At 39.4% G+C, this 17,528-nt stretch overlaps 1 protein-coding gene across 1 annotated transcript in view; it reads left to right on the top strand.

Annotated features, from left to right (window-relative positions):
* The window catches only part of PIEZO2 (piezo-type mechanosensitive ion channel component 2), a gene marked incomplete at its 5' end in the record, with an annotated part of 254,536 nt that overhangs the window by 140,111 nt on the left and 96,897 nt on the right, over positions 1-17,528 (top strand). The window contains 3 exons of the mRNA XM_010584880.1: positions 10,165-10,327; positions 16,244-16,375; positions 17,368-17,406. Coding sequence (XP_010583182.1) covers positions 10,165-10,327; positions 16,244-16,375; positions 17,368-17,406 — 334 coding nt within the window. The remainder of the gene's footprint in view (positions 1-10,164; positions 10,328-16,243; positions 16,376-17,367; positions 17,407-17,528) is intronic.

Genomic DNA, 17,528 nt, shown 5'->3' on the forward strand with positions numbered 1-17,528 from the left:
TGGTGGCTCTCCAACGCTGCAGCAGAGCCGTCGGCGTTCATCGTAACTGCTGCCCTGTGTGAAGTGCCAGATTTAGCCCTGGCAGAAGCAGGCACAACTTTATTCATGTTACTGGCGTTGCACCACAGGTGATTTACATCCCTCTATCTTCCCCTGGACTTGAAAGGGATGTAAATCGAGAGACATGCTAAGACCTTTTAAAAACAAGGAGTTTCTGCAGGCGGGGAAGACCAGTTTCCAAGCTGTGCTTTGCTGCAGCAGCGAGCCTGCGACTAGTGAGATCTCGGGCAGCCTGGCGGGGGCTGGCCCTGGCCACAGGCCCTTCTCATTAGTGGGAAGAAGCAAGCCTTGGCCCTCCCAACAGCGTGCACGCTGCAGCCGGAAAGAAAGCGTAAGCTCCAAACATAAAAATCAGCCACCACCACGTGACATAATGTTGGCAAATTGCCACTTCTTGCTGTCTCCTGCCCCCACATAGCTGCGTGTTACCGTAAGAACAGCCGAAGGTGCCTCTTTCTTGGGATGCAATGAAATGTCGGGATGAGAGGGACAGAGAGAAATGGCAAAGATTTTACAAGTGCTGATGTAGCCCGATAAACTTCCTGCTGATTCTGGTTTGAAATGGGTGTGCAATTGCTCTTGCAACAGAGCCTTCCCATTTTTGCGTCCACTAACCCATCTGACTGGTGTGGGACCAGCACACCTCTGGGCTAACAGAGGCTCTGCTCATGGTCAGGGAGAGCTGCATCACTCCACTCCCCCATACACACCGTGCATCTGCTTACGTGTGTCTGATTCCCACACCGACACTTGAATACAGACTCCCTGCCCATCACGGGCTTTCCTGTCTTGACATGCAGAGGATGACGGTGAAGAAGTGACCCTTTAATTTTTTTTTGTATTGTTTAAAGAACACAGATCTGCATGCTATGATCGTTGAGCAAGTGCCGGAAAACAAGGACAGAAAAGGGACAGACAGACATCAACCCCTCTCCTCCTACCAGGTTCGGAACACTATTGCTTTGTGGTATTAGGACACGTGGATTATAATTAGCAAACTTCTCTTAGCATTAGAAGCTTGTCTTTACTGTTTTCCTAAGGTCTGCTCACTAGCATTTATTTTCGTACTCTAGCATGCCCAGAAATTGTGATGATAAATATTTAGCACTCGTGTAGCTCTTTGTGTTTTCAGTTCAATGTACCAACATTGACAAGTGCATCGTCGCACATTCCTCGGCTGTAGTACTGACTAACCTCAGTCGAGCACACACCGGGGAGTTAGTCATTGTCTGTGCAAGAAGCAATGTACACCAGTTTCTCCAAATCCTCAGGGTGGATATGCTTAATCTCTTGTTTATGTTTATTTAGCTGAAGTTGGGAACTTACTGATAAAAACTAAGCTAATCAGGTACGGTTTATGACCAATTTAAAATGAGCTATGTTATACAGCTTTGGTTTTGAAATGAGGCATTTTGCTCACATTTCCCAAGCCTTACTGTTCATTATGCCCTTATCTTCTTTCCCATATCTTGCTATTTTGTTTTCTTTTTCTGTTTAAAAAGAAATGGGAATCATAGCTTGCATTTCTGCCTTAGTGCATTCTCTGCTAAAGAAGAATATCTTATTTGCTCATATTTTCTACTGCAGAATCTCTTAATTTAGGTATCAATAACTCTTGCTTTTTTTTCAGTCCATTTCACTGCCAGCTGAGTAAGTGGAAAATCTCTTTATCCTCTGCATGCATCACTGAACCTAGCAGACTGTCCCAGTGTGGCTGAAAAGTATCATCATTCCCTTTCAGAGGTGGAAAAATTCCCTAACAGAAAAATTAGATGAATTGCATAACCCCCCCAGCTACCCAGAGCCTGGAATAAAACCCAAAGTTTTTGGCTGCAGCCTGTGTCCTTAGGTTCCTGGATCACAGATGAAGTTACCTCAAAGTTAAAATGAATATGAAGCTATACTTTAAAACAATTTATGTTCTTCTGCATATGTTATTCTAAGAGGTAACAGTAAATCTCTTAAGCTGGCAGGCAGTTGCGTGGCTGGCTGTTGTACAGATCACTTGCATGTTCTGGTCACGTAGCACCACCCTGCTAAGTGCTGATGCTCACTGGAGTTATTTGAGCATGGTCTCCTTTCCCTAAATGATCTCTGTTGAAGCCTCACACTCAGTGGCCTAGCTCCGTAAACACATCCGTCCTTCTCCCAGCACCTGAGCTTAGGACAAGAAGGCTGTCCGTGGGCTGCACTACCTGTCTAAGCTTTGGGAGCAGGCTGTCCTCCCTTCACATCTCCTGCTCTGCCTGCGTGAGACTTTCTGAGGTGGGAGTGCTGGCTCCTTTCCTTTCAGTAGCTCTGCCAACTCACTTTGAAAAACCCATAACCTCAGTTATTAATTGGCGCAGAAAGAGGTTGTTAAGCCATGCCTCCTGCTGTGTGCTGAGGTGTCCAAGCTCACCCTCTAGCAAGGGGAAGCCTTTGTGCACATGGATGTTTCTGAACATGCCTTGGGTTTTCCCTCTCCCACTTTCCACATGGCTCCATAGAAACCTGGACCTGTTTTCTCATTACTTTCATCTCTGAGTAGAGAATGCAACTAAACATTAAAAATTTTCAATTTTGTTGGCACGATTTGGGTGGCATCCTTCCCCAGGTGGTGCTGTTCAGTATGGGTTGCTTCTCATTCCCCCTTATGGTCACCAGGAGCGTGCGTGTACATGAGGAAGGCGAGTGGGGGGCAAACCACTGTGCCTGGTGCCAACCAGTCTCCTCTGCTGGCGTGGCTTTTCTTTCTCCATCCTCTCATCCCAGCAGCGCTGCCTCAGCTCCTGCAGCCTCTGTGCTCCCTGAGTTGCCTCTGGTTTGTAGGTGAAACTGAAAAAAAAACCAACCTGCTGCATTTACAGTAGTTTTATTTTAGTGACAGAACCAACAACTCTCTACCTAACTCTACCTAATGCGTGAGCCACGCTGCTCCTGTCAGAGCAGTGACACTGCTGGTCTAGATGAGGAGGGATTGTGTTGAAGGTGACACTCTAGGTAAGGTATCAGGCAGGGGCCCTAAAGCAATTTCTTCTGCAGCTTTATCCCCATTTCACCTTCTTCTTGCCATCCTATCTGGCGGTCCTCCCTCTGCCAGATGCTCAGCTGTCTGATTGGGATGAAAAGGTACTGGAATCACTGCTTCAGCACATGTCTTCATGAGATGATCACCTCTGGATCAGCAAAAGGTCCCAGCAAAGGTCCCCAAAAGCTGCAGCAACATTGCTGCTTTTCTAGCTCGCTGATGGGCTGAAAAGAGTAACATCAATATCAACGCTCACCAGAAACTCAGAGCACAGTGCAGCTGTGTCACGGGTAATGAAACAGTTTGGGGATCCAGAGAGGAAACCCACTGACAGGATAAATCTTCTTCATGTGAGGCTTTTGACGATGGGTTTTGTCTCAGTAAACAAGGGATTAATTGACCCACATCTACTATTAGTGATAACAGTGGGGTATTATTGCCTTTAAGGCAATGAAAGCGTACTGGGAGCTTTTGGAATAGGTCAGTACAAAGCTCAATTATTGGATGAAATGTGGTGTATAGCTCACAAATCTTTATGTTCAGACTTAAAATTCCCCTCAGGGCACCTGCTTTATTTCAGATATATGAAGTATTTGAATGTCTGAAATTTGGTCATTTTTAAGGGATGTCCAGTCCTTAACAGCTTCTAGTCACATACTCTCAGAGAAAATTCCATTATCTGGTAACTTTAAAAAAACAGGTTATAGAGCAGATGCTATTTAACACCCCATTTTCAAGTTGTTAATTTACTTGAGAGCAAAGTGATTTTATTGTGGCTGCTTCTATGGTCGTTTTGTTCTCCCTGAATTAAGTTTTGTGTTGTGTTTACATTTTTTTGCAAGCTTTTATGTAATTCACAGCCCTTAAAGCTATCCTTTCTCCTCTACAGCTTCCTGGATTAATGGCTTATAATTTCTCTCTGTCTTCATTATATGGATTATATTAGCACACAAGTTTTGAATTACTTATTTTTTCATGAGGTTTCTCATGCAGTAGATGTGCATTTGAAATTAGTTTTCCTTTAAAAGAAAAGTCATTGATGTTCAGAAAAAGGTGGGAGATATACCAGGGCTGGTTTTGTCATTGCAAGAAAAGCTTTGATCCAATAGGAGCTATGGAAACCAAGACTTGGTAGAAAAAAAAGTATGTAGACATCTGCTAAAGAGCTATAGAAATATGATGACATTAAAACAAAAGTTAGAATGATCTACTTACCCATCAAGCCTATATTCACTGTGTGTATGCCTGTATTACAGCGTTGTGATAGCAACACACTGGAGGAAAACACTTCCAGTCTTAGTCTACATTTTCAAGTATTTCCAAAAAAGTTATTAACTGTTAAGCTGAAATTTATCATAATACTTCTCAACCCAAACAATCAAATTTTTGTGTTATTGTTAACATGGCATAGTTCCACTTAGCCAGTTCTGAATTATCCAAGTCTGAACCAAAGCAGGGTCTAGGTCTTTTAGTGCTTTTAAGCACTAAAAATACTTGCAATGATTTTTAAAGCTTGTATCACTCTGAAATGGATAAATTTAATAATTTTAGTCCAGCTGTAGACTGAAGTTTGTGTCTGCAGTATCTCCCTACACAGTTGTCCTGCTGAGCTGAGAAGAAGGCATGAAGGATCAGCTCCTTCTCTGTGGAATCTTAGAAATAACGTGATTTGGAAAGACAAATGCCAATTTTCCCATTCATTCTTTTTTTCCCTTAAAAAGCCATGTGAAACCAAATGCCTCCTGCTCATCTTAACTGTAATTCTTTGGGACGCTTAATGCATTTCAGCCAACTTTCCCACCTCTTTCCTCCCTGTGTTCTGGTATTTCTATAAAAATGTTGTGTCCATTCAGCATAGCCTGGAGCATTAGCCCCAGTGTGGTCTGAATTCTCAGCTTATAGACTACAGAGTAACAACCTTCTGGAAGGCAAGGGTGGGCCCGGAGGTACCACGGGACTGGCTGAGTCCTTTCCAATGGCATGTATTTCTTTGGGCATATAGCCAAATGGTGTGCTGGGGGGAGTGGGGTGGCTCACAGGATTCACTTGGGAGAGACTTTATGGATATAATTTTATGGATCATAGCTTGTGTGTAGCTCTGCCATCCAAATACAGAAAACTCAACAGCATATCTTGTGTGAACAGGGGACTTCTGACTTTTAGGGGGGCTGTGTAGGAGTATTTTCTGTATGCTAATTTATTTTTTAATTCCTTCCACTCCTTCCCCCGTCTCCTCTCCAGGACATTTTCAAATTTGACAAGAGTATGTACCTCCTTTAAGTCAATGTTTGGAAAAAAGGTTCACTCTTCAAGCAATGCTTAGAGTTTGGGACATAGCCCTTTCCGTATTTCAAGTACTCTTCCTCATGAATCTCCATCTTCAGGGCTTGGCCTGTGAAACATGAAGTTTTGCCTTTTCTCCCTGTATGTCAGCCCCCTTTCCCCCAGAAAATGCAGGTTTCTGCCACAACCACCACTACTCCCCCTTCATCACCCTCCTCAAAAAGGCTAAAATTTTTCTCCATTTCTGGGGATTTACTATTGTTGAATTCCTCTCTGTTGTTTCCTTTTCTATTCTCTTCTTTCCCCAACTCTCCTCCTTTTCTCTTCTCCCCTTTTCTTCTCTTGTTTGGCCACTTCCAGCATCTGCATTTTAGGGCTCAGCTATTCAGTCAGTCAATCTTAAACTCTGTTCTCCTACCCCAGACTTGCAGGCACCACTCCCCACTCCTTCCCTGTGAGGAGAGTGAACTAAATATGCAAGAGAAGATATCCAGATGAAATAAAGATTCAGACAGTTAATAAAATCCAACACAAATGCAGAAGTTCTACAAAGATGGATTCCCCAAATCCATCCCAGTAGAGTGGAAGTCTCTGATGCCATTGCTGTGAATGACCATCCAATATGTACTGGCCCCAGCAAAAAAATCCCTGTAATCATAAGTACTAAATCAGGAAATGCAGCTCCTGAAGTGGCTTGATGCGGACATTTTCTTCAAACTGTAATCAGGCTCAGATAAGATAAAGGAAAAATACTCCTGCTCTGTTGTGTAGTGAAAAGTAGTATGTCAAGTAGTGCACAGAGTTGTAGGAAGATGCAGCAACTGGAAATCTCATCTAGACAAAACTATTATAGAAACTAAATGTGGTAGAAAATAAGAAGGCAGTAGAAGTTTTGCTATCAATTGAAATCAAGATTGGATGCCTTTCTAAACTATAAATTGTAATTCAACCACAAGTTATTTGTTCAATACAAGAATTATTGCGTGTCCTACATTGTGCAGGAAGTCAGAATTATTACTTCCCTTCCTGGCCTTGGAAATTATGAGGCAAATCCTGGTCTGAAATCAACTCCTAAAACATCAGTACATGCAGGATCTGAACTGACAAATACATTTTTACAAAAACAATGTTCCAGATCATTTTAACTGGAGGCAAAATTCACAGACCTAACATCTGTAATTACTGTGTTTGATAATTCTGTATATGAGACATATATTTAATTCTTTTATGTAACCATTTTTGTTCATATTTAATACCATGACTAATTACTAACACCAATTCTTATACTATGTTAATGTAACAATGAAATAATGCATGCTGGAGAAGTTTTAGCAATGTACATAATGCAGTAATAAAACATGCGGTACTTCAGCAGCTCCTTAGATCAAATATCTGTGGGTGCAAAAGGAGTTTGTTTTGCTGTTTTCAATTAAAATTGAAATTGCTCTTCTGAATTTTAATGCTAGACTAATTTAAAAAGAGGAGGGTTTTTATGGTCACAGCTTATGGCTTTGTCGGAGAGTGACAAAAGATGAAAGTGGATCTGCCAGAAGGATGATTCACAGATTCAGTAGGAAGCTTTACTAGGAAAACAAGCTTATAGAGAGGAACTGGACAAAAAGATACCACCTTTATTTTAAGAACTGTTTTTCACTGTGTTATTTCAGAGCATTCCTCAGTCTGACATAGAAGTTCCTCTTATCCCTTTATAATTTCTAAAATTTTCCAAATTATTTCTGCTTACTTTTTTTTTTGTTGTTAATGAAATGTATTTTTCAGAATACTGATGAGGACTTTGAGAAACACAATTTTTGCTTCTTTGCAAGAAAAGAAAGATTAATCTATTACGTCTTGCAAAGATCCAGTTGGTTTTGAGGTTACATGAAGTGTTTTGAAAAGCAAAGTATTTCCATTAGTAAATGGTCTCTCAGTATTTGTTTTATCTGTCTTCTGTATCCAGGCTTGCCTATACTTGTCTTGTTTGGCACCTGGTTTCCCCACTTAGGACTCATTCTGACTTTACTGATGGTGTACATGTATGTTGGCTAAGACAAAGTCACACCAAGATTGGAGTTGGGCACAAATGTAGCTGATCGTGATCAATACTGAATGTAAAGACCTCTGTGGAATGAAACATGCAGAACTGAATAATGCCCTAATATATGTTGCTTACCGTAAATGCTTATACGTTTTATGGCAGTCATTCCTGTGTATTTATAGACTTTGAATAAGAGAAGATGACTCTATGTCTCTGAAAAATGTTCCGCACCAGCAGTTCTCATTGAGGATAATGATGAAGCATAAATACAGAATGAGTAGCGACTTGTAGCTTTATTGGAGGCCAGAACAGACAGAATGAGCATTCCCAAGACGTCAGTGTATTTTGAATTTGATAGATGGGGAATGTTGTGTTGAGTACCTTTGTGACTAACAAGTCTCAAAAACCAAGTAGAATTCAGAAATGAGGAGCAGTTCCTCTAGATTCATGATTTATGAGACAAAGTGAAATGGGTTACATAAATATATTGCTGGTCAGGTAGCAACTAGGACGGAAGAGACGCATTGTAATTTATGTATATTTGGTGAATGCAGGACCAGAAGGGAGCTGAATTAAGTCCAGTAGTATAATGTATAATTTGAAACAAGCAAATGAAACTAAGAGAGTGAGAAACATAATAAAATTTCTTAACTGGTAGGATTATGTGGAATGTTTTTTTCAGTGGAGATGAAAGTAAAACACAAGTTTTTGAGACTTTATAGTTATAGTATATTATAAAACATACTATAGGAATGGAATATGTGATATGAAGGTCATGTCTGCTTGGCAGAAGGGTCCAAGAACTTTCAGGAACTTTCCCTCATTTCTGTAGGAAATACTCATCACTCACTGTCAATGGAAAGACTTCTTACTTCAGTAGGAATTGTATTTCACTCTGATTCTGATATGTTGATGAAACAGAAATAGGGTGATCTGTACTGTGCTTACATAGAAAAGCTTAAAATGAACCACAGATGAAGAAGTGTGTTGTGAAACAGAGGTAGAAGATGAAACTACTAGAAGCTCAACAACCCTGATCATTGATGGGTAAAAATTACAAGTCAGTTGGCAGAGAGGAAAGCAAACAAAACAAGATGTTTGCCTATGCTGATAGAAATATGAACAGAATACAATCCAGCGTGAATTTCAGTCAGATGGAGCCAAACCGTAACACCAACTTTGAATGAGCTTGGATGCTGCAAAAGTTTGAATCTGGGTCAACTCCAGACACAGGTCTGTCGGCTCCTTTAAGTTACAACAATTTATTTTGTATGCAGGATCTTTTTTTTTTTTTTTTTCTTTTCCAACCTTGGATCCACCCAAAAGCTCTGAGAAGTCTTAAAGTTTATAGCCTTTGGCTCGTGTTGACAATCAGAATGAGAAGTGAGTGCTGATAAATTGTTTAATAAAATGCTATAGAGCTTTAGTTCTGGCAGTTAATGGTATTATACCCATGCCACGAAGCCCCGGGGAACGAACAGATATAACTGCTCCTTTTTTATATTCTTTTCACTTTACAGCATCCAAAGGGCAGATTTCAGGCAGCACATCTCTGTTGAATATCATACTTACTCTTTGTATTCATTCACCCTTTCATGTTGGATCTTACTAGGTAGAGGAAGAAGTAATCTTTTAGACATTCACTATGATTAAATCCCCCAGCAGAAAAACTTTTTTTTTAATGTATTTGTTTTACTCTTTCAGGGTAACAATAGTTTGGGATTTTTTGTTCTATCAAGAACTAGTTCTCCTTAAATGTCTCTTAGAATCAAATCTATTGTAAAAATTGAAAACTCTTATACACATTGTGGAAGGAAAAGCTTTGTCAACAGAACAAAATTGTTTATACTGAATACTGACATATGCTACTGGTAACTCCATGCCCTAGCTTTGGAACTCTGCAAAATATTTCACAGTGAAAGAACCAGATTAAGTATGATTTCCTACTAGTTTTGTTTCAGCATCTAACATATCTAGAAAGCATCTAACATCTTGTCTTAAATTTAAAATGTTAGGGATTTATTTTTTTTTATTCTTAAGTGTTTTTCCCAACACAAGTTTCTTATTTGATAGAAATATTTTGAGATCCCATTTTTTCCAGAAATAGGCAAATATCTCATGTCATTGATACTAATACTGCAACTACATTAATACTAATTATGGAATTATTTTTTCTTCTTTTTTTTCCTCAATTTATTGATTGTCCAGAACAATTGCCTCTCTGAATGTTTTCCTTTTCTGTTCACAACAGCAATGAATTCAGCAGAGCTCTGTATATGTATTTGCATAATTAGATAGCAATTTATTAATAGTATTAGGGTTTTTTAAAAAACAACAGTAAGCTGTTCAGTGTGCCAAGGAGATGTATTTCACAGCTCTGTCCTAGCAGAGTGAGTGGAACAGTTTTGTATGGCAGTTTACTAAATCAATCTGAAATGTCATGTTGCTGGGATTTGCCAAATGGCCTTGCAGCCAGATTTTCTCTCCCTTTTTTCTGTAGCTCTGCGCCTACCGGGTGCAGGTCATTTAAAGTTCTCATATTGGACATGGTAGATGTAATAATATTAGACTCCCATTTTTTATGTTGAAAACCAAGTGTAAAAGCCATTCCTTTTCACTAAACATGTGGAATGAAAATATTCACTGCATTTTAGATAAGATGGCAAATGCTCTTTTTGAACAGAGCAAAAATTACCGAAAAAAATATTTTTAAACATTGTAAGATTTGGTGTTTCTTCTCTAACTTGACTGGTGATTTTTTTTATATCCACAGGTTGTTTGGTGTCACTTCTCTTACTCAGACAAACTGCTCAAGTACTTGGATGATCATCAAAAATCAAGAGTTACATTGGTATCACCATGCTAATCCAATCTTACTACTGGTGATGTACTACACCCTCGCAACTCTTATTCGTCTCTGGCTACAAGAGCCCATTGTAAGGGTAACTACCTTCTCTTTTTTTGCACTAATGACTGTGAGACTGGCCTATGCAGATACTTGCTAACAGAGGTGCAAACATCCAGGAAAGTTAAGGGAAAGAGACAGCAAGTGCAAGCTGGTACCTTGAGTTTGGTGGTTTTGATACGTGCCTTCAAGAGTCTGATCTTGCAGGGGTTACACGGATATTCTTAAAATCAGCAGGACTATTTATGTAAGGAATGTAATGGCAGAGCATTAGTGCTTACTCTGATCTGGAAAGCCAGTATCAATATGAAGTAGTGCAGGTGCTATCAAATGGAAGGCAAACACACAGGGCTTGTCTAGCAGAACTGAAGTAGGATACTGGCTGGCACAGGATACTGTAAGACAAGACAGAGATTTGCAATTTTATCACAGACAGAGAAAAAATCTCTTAAAACCTTTCCTCCCAAATCTGTATGCCTGAGTGAAAAATCCCAACTTTCATTTAAGAGCAAGAGAAAAAGGAGACAAAAAGTAAATTTTTACTTCTTCTGGTTTCAGAGGAAAAAGGGAATGTAAGAACCCAAAGGTATCTTAAAAGCTTAGAAAGTGGAAGTATAAAAAGGATGATCCTAAACATTATTTATTTTAATCTCCTGATCCTCTGAGGCTTGATGTGAGTTTTAGAGTTCACATTTAGCAGTGCTGTAAACCACAATGAAAATACTCATGACTGAGCTGTGAATTAGTGGAGTTTGTGGTCGCAAGTAAAAATGTTGAAGGTTTTCTTATTTTAAGGGTGTTTCTTCATATAATGGATAACGTAGCAATTTAACATTTAAAAAGGCAAACAAAATACATCACCTCTGAATTGAGATGGGGTTTATGTATATTGGGCTTCATAATAAAAGGTGAATGATGCCAGAACTGTCAGCTTGAATTACTAAAAAATCATGTCTTAAGTTTCCAGAAATCTTAAGACTGGCTTTTCTAAAGTCACAAGATTGTGGTCCAGTGCCCTCCGTCATTGGGTTCTTTTAGGGGTTTTTTCCTATTATTTTTTTTCTGCAGCTGCAGCAGCTGGAAACTTGCTTTTTTTCTTTCCTTAAGTGAAAACTGAGATTTCCAGATAATAAGATGATTTTAGCATTGGGGCTGTAACTAAAACTTCACATCTCACAAACTGCGTAGTAAAATCACGAGAACTACTCACAGAGGAGTAACCACATGTGAAATGCAGTTAGTGGGAGCTGTGTGATCTCAACATCTCTGGGAATTCATTTCCAGTACCTGGGTTGTTTTCATCCAGCTTTCACCATCTTAAAGTTTGGTGCTAGGTCTAAGTTAGTTACTGTGCTTTTTCAGTGGAGAGAAGTGGGGCTGTCTATATCTCAGGATAGAGTGAATCCTGCAAGTTCCTCCAGGGACTAGAGAGCAACTATAGTGGGCTTGCCTGCATGTCTTTCTTTTAGACTGCTTGTGTTGTCTGAGATGGATTTTCCCATAAGACACTAAAATCAGTCTCTGAGAACTGGAAACAGGTCAAATTAGAGATGCTTTCTAAGCAATTGAGCTAAAGCGAGTAAGTATTAAAAGAGATTAATTTAAGAAAAGTTGATGTCTCTCAAACCCATGGCTACATAAGAGGCAATACAAAGTCCTGGCACTCCCATGGGAACTGCAGTTACCAGGGGAATGATGCTGCCCTCTAAAGATAAGTGGACACTTGAAAGAGAACATTGTAAAGAAAATGAGACCCATGCATTAATGCTTATTTTTGATGCACAGGATGTGGTGATGCAAGTATTCGTCATTAGAAAGAGATGCTGAGATTTGCAAAATTTACTGTATTTAACACACTTTCTCCTTATGGCTTTTTTTTTTGTCTATATGCATTTTGTTTTTCCTTTAATGGTGCTATAGATCAGGAATTAGTCTTTCTCTTACTAGCCTTCTCCTGGTAGACTCCATTCTAATTATTTAAATCTGGAAATAATTGTATTCTAGGTTTCACTGAAATGTTTTTTGACTTGTGAATTTGTGGTGCATTTGATTCATTATGGAACTAAGTATATAACCTGCCTTTGCAATCGCTAGTGATTTCAAAGTTATACTGTATTTAGGATCTCACCACTAACCTACCTACAGTTGGATGGATGGCAAAGACAATATGCTATGCGCTGTTTAGCATAAAGCATTTGTTCTCTGCATACTGCTGTCATGTACAGTAAAAAGTGGCTCATCTTAGAAATTTTATTCAAAAGAATCTCTTGAACAAAACTTGTTTTGAACAAAATGTGTGTGATTGATAGATCACGCATAAGGAAATAGTCAGTCAAAAAAGATGTACGTAAAATAAATATAATACTGGAGTAGCAGATTCTAAAAAAAGAGTAAGACATGTAGACCTGGTGCTTTTTCCTTCTTGTGTGAATTGCATCTTGGGGTCCTCCTGTCGGCAAAATTCCTGCTGGATTGCAGCAGGAGTTGTCTCTGAGACAGGCGCTTTTGAGACTCTGAATACTGCAGCTGACGAACACTTTTACAAGAACAATGCCCACTTCAAATCTTGAGTTTCAGGGTGAAGTTTTCTGAGTGTGCGCCACAGTCTGTCAAAGTACGGCACATATGAGATTTCAGTGTACCGTCTCTGTGTGGAATTCTGTATGGGTCTTACTCATGCAAAACGCCCTTGGCGGTCAGTGGAAGTTTTGCTTTTTTTATCCCCACTATTTTGGATCCTGCTTTGTTCTAACATTAAGTCTTGTGAAATTCTACCTCTGCAAATAAGAAGAGGCAATCTGCCTCTGGAGATTTCAGCTCATAGTTGTAACTGCTAGTACTGAATACATGAATAGGGCCCATTCATTCCATCCAGTGAGTGGTAAGGAATAGTACAGAAGTCAACAGAGTTACAGCAATTTAATGTAGAGTCCTCTTCAAGAATTTTTAGAATTGTTTGAGTTAAGATGCATTTGAGAGTTGCTCAGGTAGTGCAAGAACTGGAAGTATTAGACAAGTCGAAGGACTCTCACAAGTTGTAACCATATGACTAGTACTTTGTTTTCTAACTTTTCTTCCTCTTCTGAGAAAGAGAAGACAAGATTTCCTACCCTTCCCTATAGTCTCTTAGGCTAAAAATATGTTGCTAAAATAATTATCTACATCTTAGGTCTTTGGGTATTGTTTTGGTCACCCTGGTGCCAAACTAAATGCTGTTGATAAACAGTTCTTTATAGTCCACGTTTATATTAACGTTTCACATGGCAGTGACAAGTATTTTAAGCACAGGATCAGCTTATTTCATCTTGCAATTTGGCTAGGAATGCCCTTTTACAATCAAATATAAATACACAATCATATGTGAAATGTGCTACCATTGCCTCTGAGAAGTAAAACTAAATTAATAACCACTGTTTATCTAAGTCAAGATTTAAAAAATAGGGCCTTACTGTTAGGATTGGAATGGCGAGAGTTTCAAAACCAGCTAGGATGTTTGGATGTCCTGTTCCCGTGGGTAGCTTTGCAGACCTCTGCCCAGCATCCTGATTTATTCTTATTCTATTGCATCAGCTGATTTTGCATAAACAATGAGAACACTTACCGCCAGCTAGTTCCCATTAAAAGCCCAGTTCAAGACCCTGCCTTTGAAACACCTCAAGGTTAGACAAAAACTAGCTTTTACACCACGAGGTATCTCTCTGATTGCAGTAGATAGTTTAAGTAAAACAGCAAGTACAAGGGCAGATGGATATTTCTGTTGCAAACCAAAAGTCAACTTAGTAAGACTTCATTTGAAGCAGAAATACAAGTATCTGTGAAGTAAGGAGGACAAAATAGGTAAGAGAAAAATTTCAAGTCCTTACAAACAGACCATTCAGGCTGAAATAAAATATGACAATTAGTTGACTTGACCAGTTGTTTTATAGTTAATAGCAGGGTAAGTTCAGAATAATGCTAGTAAAGCAGGTGTGTAATCTGTATTTTGGCTGCAGCTCAACAAAGTTCCTGAAACTCCACATAAGTCCTACTGAAGTCAGTAAGACCTTGCTCCAGGTTCCACAAGCGCTTAGGTACTTTGCTGAATAGGGGTGGTTTTATGAAGCAAGACCTTACAGCTGTACGAATGAGGATTTGGCTGCACACAGCTGATACCGGCTGAGATTGTGATGAGAGGAAGTAGTTTTGGTAATTCTTTGATTTGGTACTTCAAAGTTTGTTGAGCTTTGGTAAGTTCAACGGCAATGTAGAACCTGACTCAAGCATTTTTCATTTCTTACTAGAATCATGTGTATGTATGTTTAGTACTACAGCACTTTTTTGCATAGGAAAACAGGTTTTTTAAAGCAGTACTTCGAAGGAAAGGTAAGTCTACCTTTCAATCCTCACCATTCCTACTAGTTTTGAGATATATATTTTATTTTTTTTTTATCCAGAAGTCATTTCCCTGAAGCAAATTATGCTCTTAGCCTCTTGGCCTATAACCATGCCTCCCTGTGAGAAGAGTAGCTCTGTCTTCTCTGAAACTACAATTTAGGTATTGGAAGGCTGAAAAAAACCCCTAATTCCTGCATCCTTTGGCTTCTCCAACCCTCTAATCATCTTGGCAACTTTCTGCTGGGCCCTCTCCAGATTTTCTATGTCTCTCTTGAACTGGGGGCTGCCAGAACTGAATTACAGGTACGGCCTGACATTTGCCAGGTACAGCAGGATAATCACATCCCTTGATCTGCTGGCAGTACTCTTGCTGATGCAGTCCAGGACTTGTTTGCCTTCATTGCTGCTGGAGTTCGCTGCTGGCTCATGTTAGCTTGCTGTGCACCAGGACACCCTGAGCCTATTCCACAGAGCTGCTTCCCACACAGTCTGTCCACAGCCTTTACTGTTATGTGGGTTTATACCAGATGCAGAACTTTATCTTTGTTTGGCCCATCTCTAGCCTATCTCTGTATGGTGGCTCTTCATTCTGGCCCATCTACCCCATCTCCCAGTTCAGTGTCACTCACAAACTTTGTGTGGGTGCAATACCATCCCGATAGTTTTGAAGATACTGAATAGTACAAGACGTAGTGCCAGTCCCTGAGGAACTCCACTCATGACTGGCTACCATTTTGCCTTTGAGCCATTACACTGCTTTGAGCAAGACAGTTTAGTTAGTTCTCCACCCATCTTGTGGTCCATCTGCCAAGTCCGTATCTTACCAGCTTGTCAGCAAAGACGTGGGACAGTGTGTCAAAGATGCTAAAATCAAGGTAGCTGACATCCACAGCTCTCCCTTCATCCACTCAGCCAGTTGTTTCAGCATAAAAAGCAATCAGGTTACCCTTGGTAAATCCATATTGGCTTTTTCCCATCATCTCGTCTGACATGTGAGCATGAGCACACACAGGTATTTTTATGGCTTGACTCAGAAGCAAGGCTAGATGAGCCTAGATGGATGGCCAGCACTGACTACTGTGTTACATATTGAGGCATGGATTGGTGAGTTAGGTTAGCCTTTAATGGTAGATATATATGCTCAAAAGGTTTTGATCTTTTCAGTTCTTCAGTTGTTCAGTGAAGCAGAATTGGCTTTTCACGTATGTAGGCAGATGAGAAGAGTGAATTTTCTTTCAATACACTGCCTTGAAAATTAAACTGTATACTAGCTTATGGTATGACTACATAGTAAGGTAAGGCAGTATGTGGAGATCTGTGTAATTCCAGTATCTTGTAACTATCAGGAAACATCTTGGCATTGATAGACCAGCAGTTATAGAAAAGCTCTGTCATCATTTCTGAAAATGTCATCTCAGTAAGTCATTTATCGTAGACCAAGTGCATTAGACACTAAAAGATGTTTCAAAGACATGCTTTGGAGAGGGAGCGTCAATTAGGGGAAAATTTAAATTCCTCTGGTAAGACAGTTATTTAGAGAGCTATAACTAGTCTTGTCATTTGTATTGTTTAGCAGATGCCTGATGAAGAGAAATCTGTTAGCAGGGAAGATGACAAAGAAATAGCCTGCAGCCCAGTTCCAATGACAGCGGAGAGAAGACGCAGTCTGTGGTATGCAAGCCACTATACAACTGATGAGAGAAAAGTAAGGCTGGAGGGGGAAGGGTCTCTGCATTAACTGTATTTCAATCGGTCAGTTAATTTTCTCACAGTTACTTTGAAATTTAGGAAGCAGCATTATATAGGTTGCAAGTAAGAAAATCTTCATGTGTGATTATACAAATCAGATACAGTATCAAGACTGTGTGGCAGAGTAGGAATATATTTTGTAAAAATCAGTAAAACAAAACCAAGAGCCAGTGTAAGGAAATAAAGGAAGAGCGTGCTCTATGTTTTCGGCTTCTGCATTTAAGAAGTTTAGGTCCAGGCTTTTGGTATGAGGCCATTATCTTTGTGAAAAAGAGCTAGAAAGTCTGTCGGGGAGCTAAATCCTGATGTAGAGATCTGGTTGCCTTGTAACTACTAAATAGCACTGTCACTGGTAAGGGGCACTGCCATCTGTCCTCACCAGCTACAGTGCAAAATTTCATTTGACAACTTGCAGTCAGATTTGGGATATACAAACACTCTGTTGAGCCACATATACTCAAGCCCCAAGAATTCTGCATAATAATAGCAATGGTAAATGAGCTGGCAAATGAATGGAGTATCACATTTTATTTTACTATAAACATTTCTTTGGAGGTATTTTTATAATTACAGTAATTCTAATGATCATTAAAAAACTTAGGGTTGAAGCATTGGATCATTAGAAAGACATTAGAAAGCAGTTAATCAGTATAATGTCATACTGATTAATTCTTTGACCTAGTATCTGAAGTTTCAATGCAACATTCTCAGTTTTGGTTTAGAATTCACAGGAACATACAGTAAAGTTATGTCAATGCTATGGCACACTAAGTATCATTTTATGGAGCATAGTATACAATTCTGCTGGCTTTTTAAGAATTCTTTCTGAATTTCTTAGTGCAAATATGCAAAAGTCAGCAAATATGCATGCATGTATTCAAAAAATTAGACTTATTAATGCTTGAGCCATGCTTCTTTAATAATTTGTCCTTGCATTGCTTTTTGCAGCTTCTGTCAATGACCCAAGATGAATACAAGCCATCGGATGTTAGTATACTACTAGTTTTTGTAATTTTGTAATTCTTCTTAATGTGTGTAAATACGGATTACAGTGACATACACAGATTAAACCTCAGATGACACTTTTAAAACTTCTTTATTTTTGTTAG

The sequence above is a fragment of the Haliaeetus leucocephalus genome, unplaced genomic scaffold, assembly GCF_000737465.1.
Source record: "Haliaeetus leucocephalus isolate CR32 unplaced genomic scaffold, Haliaeetus_leucocephalus-4.0 Scaffold1007, whole genome shotgun sequence".
NCBI lineage: Eukaryota > Metazoa > Chordata > Aves > Accipitriformes > Accipitridae > Haliaeetus > Haliaeetus leucocephalus.